We start from the raw sequence: 26,777 nt of genomic DNA on the forward strand, positions 1-26,777 counted from the left end.
TTTCAAGCCACTAAAAATTTATTAAGTACAAAACACATTTACATCAGATGGCATGAACCACATCCCAAAACACTTTTGGGTTTTTACAGCTGAACTCCAGGTAATCTGAGAACATCCACAGCAGCACTGGGGTAAAGCATGGCAGAGAGCATCACACACAGGCCTCACTTTGTATGCGACCAGTGAAAGTTAACACAACTAAGCCCAACAAAAGTATCTGTAGTATGAACAGCCCCAAAGCATAACTTCTTCAGTTTAAGTTTCTTATTTCACCTTAATATTAAAGCTACTATTGCTATTCTAGCTTTAAGAGAAATAATACAAATGCTGTTATAAAAAAAAACAACTATAAAATTACTTTTTTGGAAGGCAACTGAGAGTTTTGGACTACTGAGAATTTCAAATGAAATTAGAAGCAAGTCAGACAACTGGTCTCTGGCAGGCAAGATAATCAGTGTTTACTGCCAAAGCCACAGTAATTTGTATTTTACCAGGTAGAGGTTTCTGGCTGAGAAAAATCAGCTGATATTGTAATTTAAAAAAAGATTACTTGTACAAGGAGTACTGCAGACATGAAGTACATCTTCATACTATTTACTGGAAATCAAAATTAAACTAAAAACAAAAGGTCTTCAACTTCCAAAGCTGCAGCTTTTTAAATACCAGAAAACACAGATAATCTGCTCTTCCAAAAAATGAAAATTGTTTCTCCATAGCTGTTCGCTAAAGAAAGTATCCTGCTTTCCAGCATGACAATTAATCTGTAGAATAAGCAACTCATCTGGTTTTAATGCTGTAAATTTTCAATACAATAAAACTTGGGCCCAGCAGCACAAAAATCCTTCTACATTTGCGTTGAGCACCATTAAGTACAAAATACAGCCAAGTGTTGCACTGACTTGAGAAGGACAGTATTGACATTCCTGGGCAACAAAACAGCAACTTCAAATCACAGTGCTGCCGCAAGGTAGCTTCTGCATGAAGCCAGCAAGCACAGGACTGGGACATCATCTCAGGGACTGCATTTGTTCTGATGTTTCATGGGGCCCCTGCTACCTTATAGCTTTCTCCTGGTGAAGTTATGTTTACCTACGATGAAAGCTGGTAGGAAGAAAAATCACCACTAAGTGCGAATTTAAGGCCTTCCAAGAAAAGCATTTGACTCTTCTCCATGCATGTGAAGTGAAAAGGAGGGAGTCCCAGACCAGCCAAAACTCAGCAGTGAGCCAAAGGGACACACTGAGCCACGACATGCCGACTCTGTGCAAGGCAGCCATGCAAGAAGGGCTCAGGCCCCACATCTGCTCTGTGTTCTTCTCCTGGGAGGACACCTGAATTTTCTGTAACATGCCCCAGGAGCTTATCTGTTCAATCACCGAGACCTGGACTTCTTTACCAAGTCTCTTGGTCTGCACACGTATCTCAGCTCTGCTCAAATATCCACCATGTCCACCAGAGCAGATAGGTGGAGCTCAGAGGCAACTTCACCCTCCTTGTTCGCTCTGAGGAGCTGTTGCAAGTGCTTCAGTCTGTCTGACAGCATGGGGCTTAGCTCCTCCACGAAAAGCTTGCATCCCTCTTGACTCCCAGCCTGGGCAGAAGGAAAAGAGATGAGACTGAGAAAGAAGCATTACCCAGTACCAAGAAGGAACTTCTCAGCTCACTGGCTGTTCCCCCACTTTTGAGAACAACCAGGGAGGTCAGCACCACCTCACCCCTGAGGAGGTAAGGCAAAAATAGCACATTGTTCTATTTCTTGCCCCAGCCTTCCTTTAACTGGGGGAAGCTGACCCACAACTGCACTGATTCCCTAAGTGCAGCACCACAAGGGATAGATACTGTTAGGATGGCCAGCAGGAGAAAGCATTAACACCTGTGAAGAACTCTTATTCCAGATCTGCAGAAAGCATTCCCCTCCCTGGGAAGAAGTTATTTCCAAGGCGTAGTTTTTCAATTCTTTATTTCCCAAGTCTACCCAACACTGCACGCCAAGGCAATTCCCACTAAAGGTTTTGTAACTACAGCAGGTTTGGTAAATGCACTCCTCAGAGCCATAGCTAATTCTCAGTAACCACCCTTTCATACCTCTTGAGCAGATGACATGGGACTCTTCGTCAAAGGACAGGTGACAGTTGGGGTGGAGACCAGAGACTGGGGGAGGTAGAGAGGAAGACCTACAAAATCACCAAGAGGCTCAATGTCCTCAGCCAGACATTGGTGCAACTGTTCTTCAAACCTGGACAGAAAGATCAAGAGCACCAGTCAGATTGCAGCCTTGTTTTGTTCTTGTAACCAGTGGGTTAACAAAAAGTTTTGGGTTCAGAAGTGTCTGCAAGAAGGGTCTGATGTTCAGTCATTTCCAACACGGTCTGACGTACCCCACTGCTACAACAAAAATCCATCATAGAAGGTTATGGTACAGAAAGGAGCCACACAGACTGAAGACACCCAACTGATAGGGAAGGCAGAAGAGACAAGAAACCCTTGGGCCAACCTCAAAAGCTTTGGTTCTTCAGCTTTGTGATCTGCATTGCTACAGGCACCAGACATCCCAAAGGCGACTTTATAGACATCTGCAATCCTGCAGGACACACAGACTACTGTACACACTGTACTGCTTTAGTTTTGATGGACCACAGATAGTTTCCAACCGTTCCTCAAAGCTCCAAGTATTTCTACCACCCTGGACTGTTCCTGTGATGCATGTAGGAACTAGCAGGGAACTGCACTACACTGATGTACTTGATGAAATTAGATGATAATGGAGGTAGTCTAGGCTGTTTCCTAGCACTGCTGGACTTCAACTTCCCTTTACATACAGGTTAGAAATTGTTTACAACCCTGGGCTGGAGCTGCAAGGAAAGAATGCTGCTCTGGGAACTTACCGCCTACTTTCTATTTTTTCCAGTCGCAACTGTGCCAATAGATGCTCTGGGAGAAGCTCCTGGGCAGAAACCGTGTCTGTGAATTCATCTGCACTGGGAGTGCTCTCTTCTTGACCTAACGGCTTGCCCACACTAGAACCATATTGACCTGGCATCATGGAGACACTATATGGTTTCTTAAAGGAGTTGGGAGATTTTACCCTTGACCTGAAGGGGGAGGAAAAAAACAAAAACAAAGAAAAGCACAGAAATTGGTACGAGCATGTTGATTTTTCCCTACTAGCTTGAAGTTTGGAAATAGCAGGGAGTAAGAATTGATCATTTGGAGACATAATTCCCTTGTACCAGGGTCCAACATACCACCACCTGTACATGGGATTTGAGAGGAACTAATCTGACAGGGGGCTGGGATTTACCCCAAAGAAAGGCATCTACCCAAAATCTCCTGCTACACAGCAGAGCAGCAGCTAAGCTTCCAACAGGGAGGAGAGACTGGCTTCACTCTGAACAAGGCTAGGGAAGTGAGCTAGACTCTTGAGATCTCAAATACTTTAATGCTACACAGCTCTAAAGCACCCTCCCTCCTCAACCTCTAGCCTTTTCTCTTAGCAGTGGGACTTTCCTGATGTCTTCCCACCAGTTGTGGGCAAAGCCTCCTTTTGAACTCAAAATGCTGCAAAATTAACATGTAATGACCAAAGAATAAATCTGCAAATCATCTAACATGTAATTCATCTGTCAGGTCCAGGCTGCAACTGCAGGTGAATGTAAGGGAGGGGGCACTACTAAAGAAAGGGCATGCAAGGGAGGGGGCACTACTAAAGAAAGGACATGCTCATGATTTATTCCTACACTCTTCCTCAATCTCACACTGTTTTTCCTCCATGCCTTGTGTACCTAGAGTACAAGTCTAATTCCGAAGCCTCAGCAGTGTCGTCTTTGGCAGAATTTAATTTCTCCACTCATAACACTTTGAGCACTCCCCAAGCAATCCATTTCTTTGAGACCTTAGTAACCCTGCAGAAATAAAATCGACTTACTACCCTGTTTTAGCACGCCCTTGTACATCATCTCAAGGAGATGTACACAAACACATTCTGGGAAGATACCATATACTGGTTTTTGGCATTGTGACCGCACTATATGTTCATCGTAGAGGCCCCAAGCAACCTCCTTGGAGTTCACCGAGCAACTCTGATGGCACAACAGACAGCTGAATGCTACTCCCACAGGCAGTGCCAGCAGCTGCCTCACCTCTCATGGCCTTGCCGGATTTCCTCCTGTGTGCGCAGTCTGGCTTGTTCCCATGAAAAAGGGAGAGTGAAGTTCTTTAAATGCTCCTTGAAGAAGTACACACGAATCTGACCATCTTCACCTACTGCTTCTGTGAATAAAACCAAACCCAACATTTAATATTAGAACAGATTTCCCCCTTCAAAAGAAAAGCTCAGTATTGAGAAGCCAATTTGAAGAAAAATTGTGTGTTGACTTTCAAGTAGCTTTAAGCTGTAATCTGCATGTAAGAAGGAGCCTTCTTGAACTGATTTACTGTTCAACAGATATCAGATTACTGGAAAAGACTGTAAAATGCTGCTTTATCTTAATTTTAGAAGATGCATCCAAGTTCAGTGTTCAGTGGGTTAAATAGTCATGTCATTAAAAGAGGCTCCCTATAGTTAAGCCAGACAGGGGACCAAGAACAACCCACACACTTGAAACTGAATGCAAACAGAATCCAAGACAAACTTCATTAATCCATGGAAGTGCTCATTAACAGTGGCAGCCTGCCATCTCAGCTGACTTGAGCTTACCTGACTTCTGAGGTACCAATTCTTGGCCTTTGGTTAAATGTAAACCCTCTCGTACTGGGACAGGAGGGCTGAAAGACTCTGACCATATTCCTCCACACAGAGACAAAAATTTTTAATCACAAGCTCAAGTCAAGTCATAATCAACACTAAATACACACTCCAAGGAGCAGAAAGATGTGCAGTAAGTACAGTGTCATTCTATGGGAGGAGATCAAGACCATAGCTCCCTCCCTGCTACGTACCACTCGCTGCCATGCATAAAGGCATCACTGTCAATTTATTAAACAGTTATGCAAGAAGTATCATCCATATTGTAGAAGGACATGTGATACCTGGAGCAATAGGCAGTTTGGGTGGTTTCCAGTCTCTCAGTTTATGATCAATGCAGACTGCCAAGATATCATCCCAAGGGATCTCATCAACAGAAGGTCCATCTTCATCAGAGTTCCCAGATGTTCTGTTTTTCCACTTCTGGTAAGTTTTGCTCAGCAGATTCTCCACTTGAGACTGGATCAGTGGTTGAGCATGGGAGGAACTAGCTATCTGAGACACATACTGAAAAATCATGCAGCAAACAGGACGCCAAGGAGCTATGGAAAAAAAAAACCCAATAAAAGTAAATTGCAAGGATTTGTGACAAAGCTAAACTACCCATCTTACAGGCTGGTAGTTCAACATGGCACAGGCACACCTGAGAGAAGAACATGCTGCCAAGAAGATAATGCAGCATGAAGTACATACCACCCAATGGAGGCAGATCTAGGTACGGGATCTGGAAGGACAGCACAGCCTTCTTGAGCCAGGCCAGGTGATCAGGCATGTTCCACTGCAGGTGGGGCAACAGCTTGTTACCCCCAGGTTCTGAAAACTCAGTAACAGGCCAAGACAAGTCACAAAGGTGCTCTGAGGATGCCACATCCGCAAGGAACTGCAGCACGCCGTTGTACAGCTCTATGATGACCCCAGGCTCCTGAGATGGCAGGCCAGCTAAACGCCTCTCCTTCCAGTCATGGTAGAAGCGCTTGCCAAATTCACCATCAATCCCATCCTCAACATACTCCCGAAGGGTCTGACTGCAGAGCTCAAGGGAGTCAGGGCATTGGGAAACCAGCCAGCCCACAGCCGCAGAGATCTACGACACACAAAACATGGGTGGTTGGAAACGGCTCCGCAGTGATCAGGACACAAAGGATTCAATCCTGCAACCCTAAGTTTGATGTAACAGTATTAAAGACACTATGCAGCAAAATACAAACAAGTCAACTATCATCATCCTGGTATTTGCAACACTAATTCTCCAGCTAGGTGGTCACAAACTTAATTCACTTGCAGCAGGCTCAGGAACAGACAGAAAGAGGCTGTTCACACCAGGTGCAGTCATGCAGTGGAATTCCCTGCTGCAGGACACTGGCGATGCTGAAAACATATCTGGGAGAAATTGGACAGATTCACAGAAATTAGCCCAGGGTGACTATATCCAGAAAAGCCATGTCTGATCCTGGGAGTCCTTAGACTGCAAAGAGATACAAGCACTGAGGGTTTGTGGGGGAGCATCACTCTGGGCTTGCCTTGTTCTCACCTTCTTTCTTGGGCACCTTCTTCAGACACCGTGAGAAGGGAACACAGGGCTGGAGCTGCTTTTAGTCTGAGACAGCTTGGCCATTACCCTCTCCCACCTCTCCAACCCACCCTGCTATGACTCCCACACAAAAACCTATTTTAGACTTTTAAGTGTCATTTTCCATCATGGGTTTTTGATTATTTCCAGGCCACTATTGCCAAGCACCCAGCAAACTGAAGGACAAGGGGAGAAGCTGGTGTCTGGAGGCTGCCTGGGAGAGATCCGTACAATCCTCCTTCACGTATGTAAGAGTATAGAGCCATCCCTCAGTCCCATCCACCAAGATGGGATAATACTGGGTGATCTCACAGCGGCCAGAAGAGCTACAAAGGGTCCTTTGCATTTTAGGACTGGGAGCTTAAGGGTACAAAGGCTTACCCACTACCAGCACCCATCTGTTAGACAGCAATGGTAGCTCTGCTAGTCAATGCAGGCGGGACAGACAAGAATGGATTTACATAATCCACATATTTTGGACTCAGTGAAGTTTAATATTTACACAGAAGAAACTACCTTTTATGTAGCAAATGCTACTGATCTCCAGTCAGTTAAAATAGAAGAGTCACAAACAATGGAAAAGTAGCAGAAATATTTCATTTCAGAATAGTTCTGGCTGATGTTGGAATCACTATTAACAAGTGAGTACCCAACTCCAGCAAATTCAAATGTGTGGAGAAAAAAAAAGGGTAAGAGCTTTTTGAACGAAAATTATGTTACAGAAACTTCAACAGAAAAAATATCCCATTACACAAGACTCAGCTGCAATTTAAGCTACTGAGAACATAATTCCTTATAAGGCATTAGTAGTTGAGAGGTTAATGATAAACCCGTCAAATATCTCTTCATGCAAGTTACTGTTCTTACCCTTCTGGTGCCTTGTAAGTCATTGATAGAACCTGGGAGCTCAACAATGGTGTAGTCTGAAATAAGCTGGGCTGAAATCAAGTCCTGCAGCATCAAACCTTAAAAATAAGAAAACCTGCCATATACACAGAGAAAGAACAAATGCATATCTCCCTACTCTGGCCTAGCTAGTCTCACACTCTGCATACATCCACAGCATCACTTCTCCATCCTTGCCTGCAGACTCCTAGGATCAAATACTGTGTGCAAAGGAAAACTGGAAGCCAAAATAAAGTTTATTTCTTTCCATATTGATCAGTTCTTAAGGCCTCTGGATTTCTAACAAAGCTTTGAGAAGTATTGTACTTCACAGTCTCTCCCTTTACTAGATGCTGTATTTGAGACTGCACTAGCCGCAACAGTACTACTCAGGGCAGCCCTAAACATTCACATTGTTTTTTCAAGGCACAGAAATAATTATGTACCTTCTTCTACTTCTTTCTCTGTGGCCTCCTCTTCCTGACCAGGTACTAGAACTACCAGGGGAACTATCGGGTGGAAAGGTTTGACCTGAAGCAACTGTTTCAACTGCAGCAAAGCTGAAAGCCAATAAACATCATCTTCTGCAACATCTTCACTCCTAACTCGAGGGGGCAGGAGAAGAACGAGACCGCTGGTTCCAAGCAAGTCTTTTTGCATCTCAGCTGTATCAAGCTCAGAGTCAGACAGCGCGCCATGTGCCACCTATACAAGTAACAAAGATGACAACAGTAACGTAGCTAAAGCTAAACGAAGCTATTTTCATACTGAAATCTGCAGTTTACTATCATTAGCATTCAGCTTTGACATTCGTTACCAGGAGCTCTACAAATCCTAAGACGAGTTATAAGACAGACAAAAATGCATGTGTCCAATAGATGCAGGTAAGCACAAAAGTGCACTTCATCACCTCATTTGGTATCAGGAATCAAGATGATTTGGGCTCTATTGCACTGTATTTAGGCAGGTATTTACTCAGTTGACTGGAAACAAGGAAAAATTCCATCATTTTTCAGACCTTTTCAACAACCCCATCCCTCCCAGGATCATCTCCCTCCATCTGACAGGACACAGTGTGAAAAGCCTCCACACAACATCCACTGGAAAAGAGCACACCCTGCTTTTATGGCCTGTTAGGTATTATGAAATTGTTCTCACCTACCTTTATACACACACTGACTTTAATGCTTCTGCTCCCTTGCATGCCAGGAGAATTAAATAAAGTCAGTGTTTGAATTCTGCCTTCTATATGCGAAGGAGTTTTCTTCCAGGTTTTGCCTCCCGTAAATTTGGCTTTCAACCAATCCACCAATACCCTAGCAAACAAGAGTGGGTTTTGGGGGTTTTTGTTAAGAAAAAAAAAAAAAAAAAAAAAGGCATTTTAGGGTTTTAGCACCAACACCTTTAAGACACCACAATCTATTGTAACCTCAATCTTCATATTGCTTGGATTTTGCTAAATAGCTATTAAATGTCCTGAAATTATCCACACTGCTACATATCTCAAGGTTTTCTGTTTTCAGCATGAGCAAAAGAAATTCAATGAACAATGTCAGGAGAAGACACAGACCACTGCAATAAACTACAGCTATATTCCTTAGAGTGCTCTGGAGAAAAAACAAAACCTGGAAATTTGACATGGTACAGGGGAAAAAAAACCAACAAAAACATCAAGGAATGTATACTACTACTCTTCTATTTCACTGCCCTGTTTGAGAAAGGGACCCAGCAATCAACTCTTTTACTTACCTGTTGGGATCATCCTCCGCATATTCATCATCATTTGGCAAAACCAACAACACCTTCCAAAAAACCTGTTCTTGTTGAACTGGAATATGTTCAGTGATTAATGAGACAAGATCCAGGGGAGTCCAAGCTAAATCACTTAAAGAGAGACAGAAGCTGGTGAAAAGACCCCCCCTAGTGCTTATTCCCACCTGGGGAATGTTTTTCTTGCTTTGAACAAGTTACATTACCATAAGTAGCTACTGTCCAGTTCAAATAGTCCAAAACTAGAGCTAATTCTTTAGATCTGTTGCCCATCTACTTCATCACAGACCAGCTGCCTTCAAGAACTGCAGCTGCTAGATGGGTTACATGAGCCTTACGTTGGGGATTGTGGGACCATGGGTGTATCGCTTCACTTCCACACTGCTTCAATGCCCTGCTCCAATAAACACACAGGCCACTAGAGCGCATGACGAGCCATGAAAAGGCAGACCTCCTGCTGCACTTTAAACATCTAGAACAATCCCTTCGTGCCACAAGTGAGGCCAGTAACAGCTCATGTACTCCTCTCCCACTATGCCCCATCCCAGGCACAAAAAAACCCCATAATATCCATGAGATCCTTAAAGTTACACCCACAGCAATAGGATCAGATGGCTTAACACTTTGATGAATTTATCTTCCAGTTTCCCTTATCTGGAAAATACTCCCAGAAGCAAGGCTACAAATGGACATTCGAGTATGATTTGCCATTCCTTACTGACATTTTTGAGATCTCTGGAATTTGTTACAATTTGCTGAGAAAGAAAGCGAGGATCATACACCAATATACCTTAACAATTGCTGGTAGAAGTGCTGGACTTTAATTTCATGCACTGTCTTGTTCCTCAGCCAATTCAATCTGGAAACAAAAGATTCTTGGTTGTAATTTTTTGCTATAGAAGAGCTACTTCAACAAAATTTAAGAAACACTCACTAAGACCTGAGAAGTACTGCAGACACTTTAGAAAGTTGCCATTAATAGAAAGGTTTCTTTAGGTTTGCAGTATTTGCCATGACATTTGTGCAGAAAGGGTCTTTGGGGGGAATTTGAGAACAGTTTTGCAAAACCATTAACGTTCACAATGAAGGTTCAAAGAGGGCTACTTTGTAAACTTACCTTCCAAAAATAAAAGAGATTGCAAACTGCTGTCACCATAAGTATCCTTACCTCGTGCAAGAGATCCCCAGCTTTCCTCCATTCCCCAGGTTTACAATTCTCTTGCACAAATTCTCCATGGCTATAGGCCACTCAGCACTGGGGGACAGCGCTTTCAGTTTATTTTTTGGATCTGCACAACAGGGAGCGGCTGGAAACGCCCTCATTTGACGTTTCAACTTTGTTCGAGCTGCCACTGCCTCCCTCCACCTTTGGAAGAGAATAGATAAATAGGTCACATTAATAAACTCTTCTGCAGACCAAACAGGGTTTCTCATCTTTGCTCTTCAGACTAGATTGGGCTCTCAAAAACCCCACAAGTCACAGTCTGCCTAGGGGCAAGCGTGAGGTGGTGTGCATGGGTGGTACAGCAGGCTCAAGCTTTATTTCTGCACACAACTGCAAAGTCAGGGCTCGAACAGAACATGCACAGGACGAGACCTGCCAGCTGTACATGTGCAGTGTCCAAAAGGGGCAGCCTTGTGCCCCATTCAAAAAACCAATGCAGACAAAAGGAAGCAGCTTTCTGCTTGGCAAGCTGCACTTGCTCTCAGTGGCCAGAGAGATCACAGGAGGGAAGCAGGATTGCCACTATTCCATCTCATCCCTTCCTCAGCTGTCCTAACTGTGCTCCCCAGGCAGAAGTTCAAGCATAGTTTTCCTTCCCTGTTATCAGCATGTTTATTCCTAGCACATAGAGAGTGTTTTACAATGATCCATTACAAAGCTTCTCTGATACCTCAAGCACTTGCTGAAAATACTTTTGCAACGTCTACTGCAATAAGAAAGGCATGCCTTTTTTTTTTCTTGTTCTGTTTTTAAGGAACATTTAAAAAGGCAAATTCACCAACAAGGAGAGAACATTTAATAAAGCCTTTGTCATTAGATGCTAGTCTTATTTTTCTATAACCAAATAATTCAAAACATGTACCACACAGTTTTGTAACACAAAAATATGAACTGAAATCTTTCGTTGTTTCTCCTCAGGTATTTTCAGGGCTATAAAAAAAAACCAAACAAACATTCCTGCATCATCCAGTTTTCTTGACTGCTGCATGTACATTTGTTTCATGTATCTTTAGGCTACTCCTTAATCTTCCCTATCACACTGAAGGCGATTTACACACCCCCTGAAGAGACATGTGAACTCAGTTTTAGGACAGAAAGAACTCCACAAGGGAAGGTGCTCCACAGTAAAGTGACTACCCTGCTGCTTCCTCTTTAGCAGTGAGAAATGTCACCTGAAACGCACCTCAACCTGTCTGCACTGGGGCAGCACAGCACGGGGAGAAATGAATCTCTGCCTTGGAGCACCACAACAGCCACTGAACCCTTAGCCTACACCCAGAAAAACACGTATCCAACAGAAAGAATACAAGGAGAAATTATTACCAGTTTCTAGACAGAATGAAGCTGAAATCTCCTACCAAGCTCATTACCTGACTCTGATGAGGTGTGCTCCCCTCCCCACACATAGCTGGGTAACTTATTAAGAGGCTGGTGGTAAGACTGTAAGCCTACCCTTATAGAGGAGACAAGATGACAGCAAGAATGCAACCAGACAGCTGTAGTTCAATCTCTATTAACCACTCTGTGCCAACACTCCCAAGAAAAGCAGTTGTGTCACAGGGTGGCAACTCACCGTTGCAAGTACTTGCAGAAACACTGGAGCTCCTGAAGGGTTTCCTTAGCAATCTGGAAAATCTCATCCTCCAGAAAGAAGTCCATAACATGACCACAGACTTCTTCTGAACACCGGGCAATACGGGCTTGCTGGTCTCTTTCTAAGGCACATCTGAAACAAACCAAAGACCGCCATTGAGGTGGAGACTGCAGCAAATACCAATACAATTGGACGAGGTGCAAACAGGGAAGACCATCACATTTAGCAAAAGGGAGGGATTTTCCACACTTTTACTCTATGGCCCTTCTAAATAAGGCCTGTAATCAATCAGAAGTCATTCAAGTTTTACACTGATCATGGGCTTCCAAAGAAGGGTGTACAAGAGAGCCCACAGCTGAGCCGTAAGGGAGTCAGAATTAAAATAAGCACACAGGGTAGCCTTGTCCTAGACAGTGCCTCTATTCCCTCCACGCTGGAGGACCGCTACTGCCTGACACAGTGCAACTGCAAACTGGCAGCCCGCTGTACAATCAAATACACTTACCCTCTCTTTGAAGTAGCTTATTGAAGATGAACTCAGAGAAGCCCAAGCAAGAAGCCCACCACTCCCTAACAAATTCTTACCCTCAGGAAAACATCCTACAGCAAAGTATAGCATACAGTATGTTGTACGTACTTTAACTCATTGGCTGAAGCTTCTTGAATGCTCTCCTTCATTACTTCTTCCATTAACTCCATACCCACCAACTGGCTCAGGTGCTTTATTAACTGTTCTCTTTCCTGCTTTTGCCTGGAAGGACGGAGGAAAGATTTACACAAGTGGCAAGACAAGAATGGCAAGATTTACACAAGTGAAAAGATTTACACTGGCAAACCTGCCGCTTAGTTACACAAGCACTACACAGTGTCAGACAGTTAATTCGCCTAAACTTGAGTTCCCGCTAGCTGGTTTCTCTTGCTAAACAGTTTTGCATGGAGCCAGGTTTCCCTCAAAAATACAGATAACAATGGGGTTATTTTATTCTTACTCCAATAAGCTACAGACAAGTAGCTCACTTGGAAGGAAAAGTTCCTGCATACAATAGGGCCAGGATACATCTCCTTCTCTGGAAGAGCTGGGTGAATAAAAGTTCCCAAAATTCCCACCCACCATTTTCATGGTGGCTCTGTGAGGTCACCAAAATACTAACTAGCAGATCACCTGAGAACACAGAAGGGAAAGCCTGCCCACACGATCCCAGAGCAGTTCAAGGTGAGACAAACTGAATGCTGTCGGTGTGGCAGAAAGACACAGGGCCTAAGCACATGTGCAAGGACTCAGGGTGGCACCAGCTGTTGTTACATTGCCCAAGCGTATATACAGCCCACCCTGCCCCACAGCAAAAGCAGCAACTCACCTCTCTTCCTCCACTCTGCGCCTTTCCTCTTTGACACGCTCCTGTTCTGCACTAAGCACACTTCCAGCCACTTGTCTGAGGATCTCCCCCATCACTTCAGTCACAAGTTCCTCCATGGTGGCTTCCGAGATGCTGTGCAGAAACAGCAGTTCTCTTTTCAAAGCCAGAAAGTTTTCATTCAAAGCCCTATGTCTGTGCTTTTCTCAAGCATACCCTTGCTCTGCTGTGCTGGGCTGACTCCAGCCACCAGCCAAGCACCCACACTGCTACTGGCTTACTCCCCTCCCTTCATTGGGACAGAGAAGAAAATAGGAAGAACAAAAGCAAGAGAACTCGTGGATGGAGATAAAGACACTGTAATAGGTGAAGGGGAAAAAAAAACCAAAACCAAACACACCCATACCGCCACGAAGCAAAGCAGAGGCAGTCAGCCACAGGCAGACCAGTGCCCAGACAGTTTCCAATCAATGACCACCCTGGAAGCCAGAAACCCCCACCTTCTTCTTCCTCTAATGGAGTATTGATTGCTGACCATGACATCACATGGTATGGACTTTGGTCAGTCTAGGTCAGCTGTCCCACCTGTGTCCCCTCTGAGCCTCTGGCACACCCCCAGCCTACTCATAGTGTGCAGAGTGGGAAACAAGGAAGGCCTTGACCCTGTGCTGTTCAGCAATAACCAAAACATTGGTGCACTAATACACTGTTTTGGTCACAAACCCACATCTATGACTCTACCAATTGCCTTGGAGAGGAAGCATTATTTCAAGCAGAGAACAGCCAGATCTGGACTTACTCCTCCTGTCCCCCTTCAGGCACCTTCCCTTCCGCAACATGCGTTTCTCGTGGCAGTGGTGCGAGTGTCATGCAAGGCAAGGTTTACAGAGGTTTGCAGTTAGCCTTCCATTAGGCTAGCTGGTGTGTAACAGAGAGGGGGCAGACGTTTGAAGAAAGGTCTGCTTCTCCCCGCCCCGTATCAGTAAGACCATCTCCACTATAGACCTTGCCTTGCTTAGTTTTATGATCTTCACACACAGTGCTGCTATGGCAAATTGCAGCTTTGGTGACAGACCCCAGGAGTACCAGCAATAAACGCTATTTACCAGATGGCAGCAGTCACGTAAGCCATTCCTGCTCTGCTGACTTCTCTGCACTCTCCTTTGAGGACCTCGTGCACAAGCCCGTCCACCACTTCGGTGATGTCCTACAACACAGCACAGGAAGCAGCTGAAGCAAGATGCAGTCCTGCTCAGGATGGCCTGGGTGCACATGTGTATTAGGACTGAAGCTTTTCAGCCTTGTTTAACTGACTGTAATTGGCAACATCATCTGTATTTTCTACTTACAAGCTAAGCTAACTTAGCCTAAAACTTCCAGGCTGTTGTGTTTGATTACCTAAAAGGTTAGTAACAGCCCAGAAACAAAAGCAGCTTTCTGTATTAAATATGGGCAAGTCAAGTTAGGAAATAATAGCTAAGAAAAGTGAATTTTGAGAACAATTCCTATTTTCTTACTTGAGAGCTTCCCTCATTCTAGCTAATTTAATTCCAAATGACCAGATCTCATCTTCACTGAAACATAGCCGTATTTAGGTAGAATGTGGCAGCTGTACTTTACAAAGCAATGAGACACTCCTAGATGGGCTCAGCATTAGTATGTATCTAAACACGTGTGGGAAGGAGAAAAAGGGGAACAGCACAGATACCTAGGATACACATTCAAGACCCAACACAAATAGTCATATGACCACAAGAAAAAACTTTGTCATGTCTCATTTGAAATACGTGCCATTAAGAAACAGCTCAACATTATTCACTAAAGCAAAGTTTACCTACTAAGTCAAAGATAATAAATTTCTACTATCACTTTCTCCTCAGAGGTTTCTCAAATAAATGCTAAACAGGCAGGACTGTACATCCTACAAAGGAGTTAGAACAAGCATTGACATTTCAGGCTTGCATCTAAAGTCACTCAAGACTCTCTCTTTTCAGAATAGTCCAAGGAAACAACTTCTCAACGTATCCAAAGCACTGAAGCAGTGAGTGTCTCCTTTTGACTCTGTATAACACACACAGATTCTGGAAAACCAAAACAACCTAAGAACTCTGTTACCTTTTATTATATTTCACAGATCTTTCCCAAATACTTCCTAATGGGTTTAAGTTTCCTTACTGTGTCTGTGTAGACAGGCTGAGGCTTTGAAGAGAGAGGCTCAGGTTGTCCAGCAGGTTGGCAGATTGCCTGCCCAGGAGGCAGCACTGGCACAAGCTGACGAGGTAACAGTGAGGGCAGAAGATGAGCTGGAGGCTGGACTCTTACTGCTGCAGCATCTAAATCCACGCCTTTGCTTTCTACTCTTCCTTCTTGGCAGTGAGGAAGAGAAAAATGAAGAAAACCAGGTCAGTCACAAATAGAACCAAAACTATTCATATCTTCAAAAGCTGGCTTGTCTGATAAATCTCATCAGGTCATAAAACAAGCCTGTAACAGAAGCTTGCTTACTTAAAGTTAAAAATATAATTGTATCATAGAAACTAATTTGTATTTATGAATATTTTATACAAAACATTCAAAAATTTCATTGCACATTACCTCCAATACCAAGTACATACATCCCCAATAAAACAAGTGTTTTATGTCAAGTACACCTAGCACCTACACACACTTCTTGAATAAATGCAAAATATCTGTATTTTCAAGAAGGACAAAAAAGCATATGTTCAGCTAACTTGAAAAACACCACAATTATACACACAGTGGGAACAAAGAGTTGCAATACAAAATCTGCAAATTGAAAAGGGAAGGAGGAATTCTGAAGTTATTTCACCTGTGTTGGCAAAATTGCACTCATTTCTGTTAGTGCGTTTCCTTTTATTAATCAGGTTGCTTCTTAGCTTTTACAGCTACATAAGTACATTTAAATCAAAACATCCACTACATCCCAATGTCCATGCAATTTCAACCCATGAGCCAAAACCAGTTTCTGCTTTGTGAAAGAAAGCTACTCACAGAGCTGACGCAGCAGTATGTTCCTCAGCAGTACCTAAAATGCATGTTTGCTCTTACCTGTTGCTTCTATGCTGAGTTTTTGGCTACTACTAGCTTGATCCACAGGGGTGCTTCCGCCGATATACTTGTTCTGTCCATTGAAGCTGGACACAGGGATGTGGTGAGGCACTGCGGGCAATGGCCCACCATTTACAACTTCCCCAACTGAGACAGTTAGCTTCTGGCTGACAAACATCGATTTACGTGGTTTGGGTAATCCGTCTGGCTCCAAGAAAGCTGAGCGATTCAGCTCTACGTAAGCACTGGGGCAAAATAAAAGGCAATACATCCTCAAAGCTCCAGTAACCTATGGGTTTTCAACTAGACACCTTAGCAGGGCAAAGCAAGACAGGCAATGGACACTCAGGACTGCTCCCTGTAGCCTGGAACTTGATCTTTGTCTGGAACCAGAGCAGTGAAGGCAGAGAGCACTGTCCTCACAGCTATCCTCCCAGGACAGAGTACAAGCTGCACTAATATTTCTGGCACTTCTGTGGACTATTCTGTCCCTTTCTTTTAACCTTTATTCACTGTGTATATTATCCGTGCACACTTTACCTAGACTGCATCCCACGTGATAAGATGCCAGGGCTATCTACAGAAGTCATTTTACAAGCTGCAATCTTCTTCCAATCTTGGCAACTGTAGTCTGGCTAATCTATTATTTCAAAACAGAATATTAACAGGCAATAGAGCACTAACTGGCATGCTCAAGTTTTTTGCCTTCTCCAGTCTCTTGAGATTGCAAGTCTGTACGAGCACACCTTACAATGTACACATTTCCATGGCAGACACTCTTACCTGCAAACCACTGGCCTCCAACATCCTCTAAAAACTGGTTTGCACTGTTCAGTTTCATCCTACCCTACATGCATCACCGTAATGCCAGTTCCCTGAGAAACAGAACTGTATCCTCATTTCCTACAGAGCTGCAATTTACTATAATTCAACTGCAAGACAAGAACCTAAAACTTTTTTTTTCCTCCTACTGGGTTATCCACAACATCTCTTTCCAGGGATGAAGTACCTGGAGTCCAGTGGAGACCATGCTCAATATGCAGTCTCTCCTTTGGGGGAAAATGTTTCCTCTCGTTTTTTACCACCTTCCAGAAGCCTGAAGGAATTTATCTTTGAAATCCCTTGTCACCTTATCAAACCAAGTAAAAAAAGACGCACAAGTGCAAAAAAAGCTATTGTGGGAAGTCACAGTAGTTACAGGGATACAAACCCCATTTCTTGAGGGAAAGGTGCAAAATTAAAGACCTTCTCATGATTACAGCAATAAAAATAGAACAGATTATTAAAATTTGCACCCATCACTATCCTAGTGCTTTGCTTAAAGAGCCCAGCCCCTATCCTTCACCTGTTCTTTTCTTTTCCTGGTTGCAAACTGCAGGAGCAGCCCATCCACATTAATGCTTTGCCTAACATCAATCTAACCCCACTAGGCATCTTAAGGTGCAGACGCCCTTTTCCTTATACTTACCCATCAGATACACTCAGGCCATAATAACTTATAAAATCGGTTGCTTCATCACAATCTTTGAACAGTAGCATGCGGACCAGGTGATCCAAGGGAAACACTGTACATCTTTGGGTGCTCACAGTGTAGGCAATATTGAGAGATTTGAGAGCATCTTTACGAATCTGGGGGAAGACAAAAGAAAAAGCCACGTAACTACTAAGTTAAAGACCCAAAAATGTACTATAAAGTGTACTATAAATATGAAAGTCACATGTAAAAGAAATCAGTAGTTTGTCATCAAACATCCCCACAAAAAACTATTCAGATTTAACTTTCTTTCTTTTTAAATTCTACGCACTTGCTTTCTAGTTTCTGCTCCTCTCCAATGCTGCTCATTTTGAGCATATCCCTTTGCAACTCTCATGCAGAAGAAAGCTTGCAAGGGCTTCTAAAAGTGCAGGTTGATATTTCCTCTCCAAAAGTCTCAGGCCTGCTTCTCTGCTTTCCAATTATTTTCAGGGGAAACAGTATGTATTTGTACACAGTTATGGGAAAAAGTGCTGAGAAGACCATTTTAGTATTTGCCTTCTATATCACAGCAGAAAACTCTTGATAAGTTCTTAAACGCTTCTGAAGAAGCAAGAATAAGATTATTTTTAAAGCTAAATATATACCAAGTTTTCTGCTAAGAATATTTCCTCCCAGAAGTCCCAGACTGTTTTACTGATTAACACTTTAAAAAAAAAAATCCATCTGCCTTTCTCACCTGGTTGAAATAACAATGTAAGAGACACGCATTCAGGTAGGAAGCTGCTTGCACTAACTTGAAAAATCTCACAAAGTTGTTGCTGTTTAATGCAGCAAAAGCTTGAACTGCAAATCTAACTTCAGGAGAGTTTCTAACCTCTGGATGAAACTGCTGTACTTCTCTGTGGAGACAAAAGACAGAGACAAACCTTTTGCTTCAATATTAACATCACAATTTAATACCAACCTTTTAACAAAACAGAATTAAAATTAGAAGCTTTAACCAAGACATGCAACTCCTGTCCAAAACAAATGGCTATAAATTAAATTAGCAGCATTATTTACTGATCATTAATCTTCTAATGATGCTTGCATAATCATATTATTTAGGCACATCACTCCAACATCTAGGGAGGAAGGCAGTTAAGAGATTGACCAGAAAAGCAAAGTATGACTCTGCCCAGAAAACATTTTTTCCTTGGTCCTACTGCAGATAAAGCAATCAAGCTTGGATACCACCCTGGGAAGAGAAAAAAAAAAAAAAATTTCCTTGACTGAGAATAGTGAAGACTTAACTTTTGTTTGTTTGGTTGTTTTTTTTTTTTTACTACTTGCAGAAGCTCTACTGAGTTATTCAAGGAGATAAAACAAAGCTTCCCCCCCTCCCCTTTTCTTAAAAGATACACTTACTTTAAAACGACCTGTTGAAAAATTCAAATAAAAACATTACTCCAGTACACTTTCTTTGGCAAAAAACATTTTGCAACTAAGCTCTCCACTTCCATTACAATTTGTCTGGACTTAATCCTGATCTCGATTCTTCCCAGAGGCAAAGAGAGAAAACAAGTGATATCTGTTGTTCCCACCTGAGGATATCACCCTTGTTGAGATTCAGCAAGACGTTATAACCTCTAAACTCTGCTTCACTCTTGCAGTAAATCCCCTTGTTAGCCAGGTCCTGATACATCTCCTTCAAGCTCTGCAGGCATTTAGTCATGTTCTCGTTGTTGATTTTGGCATCAAAGGAGGACATGGGCTCTTCACACAAGTGGTGAGCACAATGGATGTGAAAGCGAGTGCACTTCTCAATCAGAGACACCATCAGCGGGTTGCAGAGATGTTGCTGGGTTATATCCTAACCAGAATGATAAAGAAAGCATTGCATGTATTTTTAAACTACAGTTGAAGAGCATAGTCATCTGGCACTACCTTTGGAAAACTCATTTCAACTGTGCTTTAAGTCACTTTGCAATTCAAAATGTTTGAATCACTATTGCTTTTTGCTTCACTTTTTACAGCATTATGTGATCTTTTGCTTACTATCACCAAACATCTCCATCCACCAGTGCTTACCTTCCTTATTCCACGAGTTCTGTTCCAGACAAAGTCATACCATTCTCGACAGTTTCCTTCTCCTTGATCCATAATGTTTGTCACTAAATAGTCCATGGTCATGCTCAACACCTCAGAGGGTCTCAATTCATGGGGCAAAGGTTCCTCCTGATCTGCTGAAGACCTGCTATATTCCTTGATTGCTGCTGCATGATCTACCTGCAGGATGTGGAGAAAAGAACCAAAGTCCAAGGACTATGTTCAACTTTTCAGGAGAGTAGAGGATTTCATCCCACCCATGCCTTTACCTTCATAACTCCTATTAAAAGAGTTTCTCCACTGTTCACACTAATAGCCCACGTCCATTCTGCTACGAGAGCAAATATATTTTATTTTCTTTTACGACAGGATCTTAAGTGTTGGCTTAGTCTCAAACTCATAACCTTCAAGACAATGTATACTGTTGCCCTATAGTTTTAGAACCATTGTTCTGAAAGCCTGTCTGTAGCTAACAGAAAACATGACTTCGAGTGAAAAAACAACTGAAAGACATTAAAGAAGTGACCTCCAGAATGTTTCCACCAGAATTAACCCTGTAATCTACTAAACAACACTGGCAGCTTTATATAAACAGCAAGCAAACAGATGTCCTGGGAATAACAAACCCATGCATACAGAGGGCTCATACCTTGTCAGATCCTAGAAGTAATTCAAAGATACTGAGCTGGTTTCTCGTCTCCCTCATGTAGCGCTCCTTTTCAGGACACATGTCTGGGCAAGTGCCAACAACAGTTTTTGCTTTGCCAAGATCGGTCCTTTTTATTCGAGCTAAAAAAAAATAAAATTGAACAAACATTAAGCATCTCTTGTTTTTGTTTTCCATGACAAGCTAGTACCCTGATGGGCCAACACAGCCCTAAGTATGCCAGATGCCTCAGCTGGTGTCCGTACATTGGTCAATGGATGGATGTCAAGAAGTACATTGCTAGGGCAACAGTTCACAAAAAAAGCTGGTGGGAAAAGGTCTCTAATCCTATCTCTACTCAGAGCAAGGCTGTACCCACATGTTGGCATGGTCAGAAATGCAGAAGGATGGGGTCCACCCACTCTGGAGCCTGTCCCAGTATCGCACCACTCCTTTGGGGAAGTTTCTCCTACCATTCCACCTGGATATCAAAAGTTTTGCTGAAAAGATTGAAGCCTCTAAAAGATACCCAATATTTTGTATCCTAACAGCCTATCCTGTTTTGTGTCTTAACTAAAGACCAGCAATTTCCCAATTCCATGTCAAGTGGCCAATAAATCCGTTTGTCAATATCAAAAATAAGATCTTAAATTAAAAGTAGTGTCAGGTTTGAAATGGCAAGAAGAGGATGAAAGGGTTTACAACTCAGTACTGTGAAACAGGCCATTTCTTGAAATAATTACCAGCTGTGTAGTAGTTTGAATTTAGAGAAACACAGTTAGGCTTTGCATAGCTTTCTTCAAAGAGCCTGCAGGGATGCAAATCTCCCTACATGGCCTCCTTCACAGAAGATGAACAGTCTGCTATTCACTTTCCACAAGAAATATGCATGTGCAACAAAACAGATTTTTGCGTGTTCTACAGGGAATTAATGTATGTATGTACAATACAAGAGTATTTTACAGACTGCTTCATGTTAAACTCTCCCTTTAAATCCATTTCCACAATGTCACAACAGCTTTGCAACAGACACCAAACACTTTGTTCTTTCCAGAGAAGCAGATGTTATGCTCATTAACTTGTGTAATTACCTTGTCGCATGATTTTGTCCCTTTGGTCCAAAAGACGGTATCTTTCTTCAGATGTTTCAGCCACTAATCCTACCAGGTTACCAAGAGACGACAACGAAGCTCCCAAAGCCTCTGAGCTCTGCCCTTCAGAACTAGAATCAAACAGATCTGCTTCAAACAGCAGTGCCTTTCGAAGACCAGGCTTCTTTGCTGGAGAACTAAAAATAGAAGATTTTTCATCAATAATAATGCATGCCTCAGCTTTAATCAGTTCACTGTTTTTTAGGACATCAACATCTCGTTTAGAAGAATATTTTGTTCACTAAGCAATGTATCAAATAAACGAAGCATGTATTGACACACTAAGGTTGTTATGAGCTAACACTAGCACTGGGAGTTAATCTAGTTAAATCCTCAGCACTGCCTTGACAACACTGCCAAGCGTTCTTGATTGGGGTGAAAGTCCCCGCCTTTGAACAACAGAAGTGGTATTACTGAATCTGAGTGGACAGAACCAGATGGCTGTTGCAGCATTTTTGCATCACCACTATGGCACAGCAGTTTGTATTTTAAGCCAGAAACTAGCCTGCTGTTTGGTGTGAAAAAAACAAATGCTTTCTACAGCAAGAGAGATTATTAAAAGATTTTACAGGGCCCAGATACAGATATACTTTTTAAATCAAGAAACACTCATTCCTTCACAACATATTACTAATTTTATAATTATATGACTATGCATACCAAATTACTTTTGTCAAACTAGACACACTATTAAGGCACCACAGAAAGATGACAACCTTGCCACTTCAGCGACTGACACGAAACAGGACTCCTGTACGAAGACCATTCTCTTGAACTGAGACAAGACAATGATCCAAACTTGCCAGCTATTCTGAAAAGGGGATTCTCATCCTACAGAACTGTAATTGCCTACAAATGAAACCACTCACTTCAGAAGCTCATTTAATCATGACCACAGAACAGTGTCATTACTGCTTGGTCCTAGTTTGGCTCTGCACTGTTTCTTTCAATTCCCTTACGCCTCACTATTGCAGATGATGTTACTCATGTTGCCACGAACAAAATATTCAGAAGAAACATGCAGACCAAAGTGAAAGGCCTTAATAAGCAGTTAGAAGTATCTTTCTGACAAAGTGTGGGATCTGTGAGCTTGTAATTCAGACAAACCAGAAGAGATGAGGGAAGCACACTCCCCGATAAGAACATAGGTATTTGGCACACACTGATCATCATTTTTCCCCATGCACCCTGTTTCCTGCCAGATGGATTCCCAGAAGAGCAGACGTACCTTTTACCAGGCAAGACACTGCTGGCAGAGGATCTTATTAAAGGTTTTCGAAGAGGGGAATGCTGATAGTTTTGCTCCTCACTGCTTTGCCTTCCTTCATCTTCACCTACTTTCTTCTCCTTGGATGAAAATTCTCTTTTTGCTGGACCTGAAGTGACATATAAACATGAAGCCAGGTACTTACCAAATAGTTTAAGCAACAACTCTTTTTTCTCCCCATAGAGGTAGTAGTGAGCAGTTTGTTTAAAAAAAAAAACTATTAGAAAATAAGAGTCCCAGTTTTGTACATGTATGCAAAACTTCCGGAACAACTTGCACTACAAGCTGTACCGAGTAAGTCTACCAATTGCTAGTCAGCTTCACTGTTCTATAAAGATTAAGTATTTTTCAATAAAATGTCACTTAGCAATAACAATAATTGGTCAGCAGATTGTCAGTATATGAAGTCTGATCATCCAAATTTAAGTTCTCTCAGGTTTGGGATATAATCCACAAGTCATAACTCTCTACAGGACATGAAATGCATTTCACCTAGGTAAACCACAACTCCCAGTGCTCCTGCTGAAGCATCTTAATTATTTATTTCACATACCCAAGCTTAGACTGAGGTTGGCATGCCTTCTCAAGTTACATCTACACCTTGCAGGAAGGGAGAATTTCTTCTCCCAGGAAGAAATTTTCAATCAGTTGGATTTCTTAAATTCTCTCAGATTACTTATTTTAGAATGCTGCCATTCACATTTCTATAGACTTAACACCACAATAGAATGACAAAGGTGAACAGGCACCCCTATAGCTGCTGCTTCAAGATGTTAATTCTCAGGAAGACAACTCTGCAGCTGTTCATTTTCTGGAAGGCAAGTCTGCGGCTGGTCAAAGCTGTGGTGAACCATTCATTTGCTGACAGCTGAAGTGTATCCCCAGGCTGGGATCTCAGAGGTACACACGCACCACTTGTAAAGCTAAAGAAAGGGAAGTGCTTGACAATTCAAGTATTTGCCTAGGGGATGAACAGCCAATGTTCACATCTCCTCTTGTCCTAATCCCAAGCAGGGTCTGGAATCCAGGTTTCCCATTTCTAAGCTCAGTTCTCTGTAGGTTGCTCTTTTTTCGGTTCAAGCAGTGCATAATTGTTGATACACAGAACAGCAACCTTGGCAACACAGACGCTTGCTCCAGTGTACTCCTTAACTCAGTCCTCAGGACACTCTTCTGAAAGCTGGAAGCCCACATCCCAGCCCATGCTCTGAAGCAGGCAGCGAGGCATTTGAAACTGGATTTTCTTACAGCCCTAAAGAACATCCTACTTCTAGATAGGAACACAAAGTTAACATCACCATGTTCCTCTTGTGTGACTGCACAAATGGTTTCCAAATTCTCTTGTAAAACTACACTGTCATTTCAAGTGTCTTCAGCTCTTTTGTATGACTGAAAGAGCATTTTGGCTCAGATCAAGGAAAATATTTTAGACAACAGGAATTTAAGAAAGAAACAGTGCAATTTCCAACTGATTCACAGTCGCTCACTTAAAACTTCCTCAATACCAGAGAACAGTACTGTGGATGCTATAAGTTTACACAGCTTACAAAAGCAACTGGGTAACTTCACAAGAGAAAAATTCTCCAAGAGCTAAGACACTCTTTCTGGCAGCCAGGGTTCCCAAGCCATAGGCTGTTAAAAGCTGAGAAATTATTCTGGAAGCAATTACATGCTTTATCCTGTTCTTTCTCCCCTCCCCTGCACATTCACCATTAGCCTTTGCCACAGACAGACCTAGCCAGGATATCACATAAAATGCAGAACAACTATTTTTATGTTTCTGTAAAGAACGACCTTCAATGCTCCCAGAAGTTTTACACACCAAACAGTCTATCAACAGCCAGAGAGAACCATCCTACAACTGTAACATTCCTACTGTGGAGATCATCTTTGTATCAATCTCAGCAGGTGAGGAAACAAGAACAGAGCAGACACCACCCCATTTATATATCCCCCAATAATCACATCTGGAAACACAGACTTACTTGTTTTCTTCTTTTGCCAAAATGTTACTATGTCTTTGTGCAACTCTTTTGCTTTTTTTCTGGCAAGAGCTGCAGAGGCCTGAAAGAAAACAAAAGCAGAGCACACAAACCTATTAGCATCGCAATATTGAAACACCCAGTGCCCTTTTTATCAGAGAAACCCTTTATCAAATCCTGTAAAATTCTGGCTACTGCATTTTAACCTCTCACTGAAGACCTTTGTGCAACCAGCAGGATGTGTTTCCACAAAAATTGCTTTTTTTCCTAAGAGCTACAGCAAGCTTAGAGCACTTGAGACCAAAGCTGCGTTTTTAAGCACAAAACTGAAACAGTCTCTGAACTGGCTCCTCAACACACCTCAATGCTGACATAACAGCAGTACTTCCAACGAGCAGGTCACCCCGCAAAGACAGCACGAGCTCACCTCGCCCTTGCTGCTGCCGAGCCTGAGCAAGAACACAGCAGCGTACGTAATTCAGGTTTGGGCAATGTGAGGCAACGAACGGGGAAGACCCGTTTGGTGTTTGAGCTGGATGCTAACAGGACAGCTAAAGCCAGGCAGAGCTCTGGCAGCTACCACGTTTTAGGTGCAGCTCAGCACACTTCTATCCCCGGCTGTAACACGGCGCTCACGATACAAAGCTTTTCCCCGGGGTGAAAAACACACAGCATTAGCAAACAGGAGAGCTGGACCAACCCCAGGCGCTCAGACTTAAGCCTGCTCTGGTGGCGACCGCTTCCGACACTCACATGATCAAAAAAGTGGAGAACGGCCATTTTTTTATTGCGCCTGGTCATGATCCGTCGGACTTTTACGAACTGGCCGAAGTGCTTCTCCAGGACCGTCCTGTCGTTGAGGTAATCGGGGACGTTCTTGCACTGGATGGCCGTCAGCTCGCCGGGCAACAGGCCCCCCGGCCCCTCCGTGCTCTCGCTGCCCCGAGCCCGGCGGGCAGGGGTGGCGGCGGCGACATCTGCCGAGAGAGGGAGGCAGCCACCTCAGAAAGCGGGGTGACACCCGGCCGGCGGGGATGTCCCGGGGACCGCTCGGGCTGTCCCAACCTACCTTCCCGGGAGGTCTCCCGGGCCTCGGCCGGCGGCGGCGGCGTCTCCTCGGCGGCTCCCCGCTCGGCCTCGGCGGCATCTCCGCGGTCGCGGTGCCCGCGGCCCTGGCTGCGCAGCACCTCCTCCAGCGTGCGGCCGAAGAGCGCGCCGCCGCGGGGGCGGCTCAGCAGCACCGCCCGCTTCTCCGGCGGCGCCGCCGCCGCCGCCCGCCCGCCCGCCGCCGCCGTCGCCCGCCGCGGGGAGCGCTCCCGCTCCTCCTTCCGCTTCAGGCCCTTGGGTGCCGGCTCCCCCGACTCCTCGAAGAACGGCCGCGGGCCCTTATCCTCCGGCCGGCTCAGGGCGGCAGCAGGACGCGAAAAGGAGAAGGCGCCCGACCCACCCGCCGCCGCCGCCGCCTCCGGGCCCGCCTCGGGGGCGAAGCCGAAGGGCGCCGAGAAGGTGAAGGCCGCGGGAGCCGCCGGGCCCTTCTCCGCCTCGGCGCCCGCCAGCGGCTTGAAGGCAGCGGCGGCGCTCTCGGGCGCCTTGAAGCGGAACTCGGGCGCCGCGAAGGCCCCGCTGCTGCCGCCGCCGCCGCCGGCCGGGGCGTCGCCCGAGCCCGGGAAGCTGCCCAGGTTGGTGGGCGGCTTGAAGCTGAACCCCGCGTTACCCGCCGGGGCCCCGCTGCTGCTGCCCGCCGCCGCGAAGGCCGGCGCCTGGCCTAGCCCGTAGGGCGGCCCAAAGGCGGCGGGAGCGAAGGGGAGGCCGGCGCCGCCGCCCTGCCCGAAGACGGCGGCCTGCCCGAAGCGCAGCGGCGGCGGGAAAGCGGGCGGCCCGCGGAAGGGGCCCCCGCTGTTCATGGCCGCCGCCTCTCCTCGGCGGGCGGGGGCGGGGTCCCGCCGGCGGGGCG

The 26,777-nt window shown here is 44.2% G+C and overlaps 1 protein-coding gene across 3 annotated transcripts; it reads right to left on the reverse strand.

Moving 5' to 3' along the window:
• On the reverse strand, positions 1-26,768 carry MCM3AP (minichromosome maintenance complex component 3 associated protein). 3 transcript variants are annotated; one of them, XM_069782240.1, is made up of 28 exons: positions 25,893-26,768; positions 25,577-25,800; positions 24,827-24,905; positions 22,803-22,950; positions 21,515-21,711; positions 20,427-20,566; positions 19,760-19,957; positions 19,273-19,541; positions 18,426-18,588; positions 17,681-17,841; positions 16,213-16,457; positions 15,319-15,506; positions 14,250-14,350; positions 13,147-13,278; positions 12,426-12,539; positions 11,768-11,920; positions 10,138-10,335; positions 9,760-9,828; positions 8,949-9,083; positions 8,362-8,515; positions 7,646-7,904; positions 7,182-7,279; positions 5,438-5,828; positions 5,029-5,286; positions 4,140-4,269; positions 2,886-3,092; positions 2,086-2,236; positions 1-1,591 (listed from the first exon to the last, which is right to left on the reverse strand). In XM_069782240.1, the coding sequence occupies exons 1-28, from the start codon at positions 26,725-26,727 to the stop codon at positions 1,433-1,435; spliced, it is 5,556 nt and encodes a 1,851-aa protein (XP_069638341.1). In that variant the 5' UTR covers positions 26,728-26,768; the 3' UTR covers positions 1-1,432. The 3 variants fall into 3 exon arrangements, with proteins under 3 accessions (XP_069638341.1, XP_069638340.1, XP_069638342.1); XM_069782239.1 differs by having other exon boundaries at positions 15,319-15,509; XM_069782241.1 differs by lacking the exon at positions 9,760-9,828 and having other exon boundaries at positions 15,319-15,509.
• Between the last annotated feature and the right edge of the window lie 9 nt (positions 26,769-26,777).

Source organism: Haliaeetus albicilla, chromosome 4, assembly GCF_947461875.1.
Source record: "Haliaeetus albicilla chromosome 4, bHalAlb1.1, whole genome shotgun sequence".
Lineage (NCBI taxonomy): Eukaryota > Metazoa > Chordata > Aves > Accipitriformes > Accipitridae > Haliaeetus > Haliaeetus albicilla.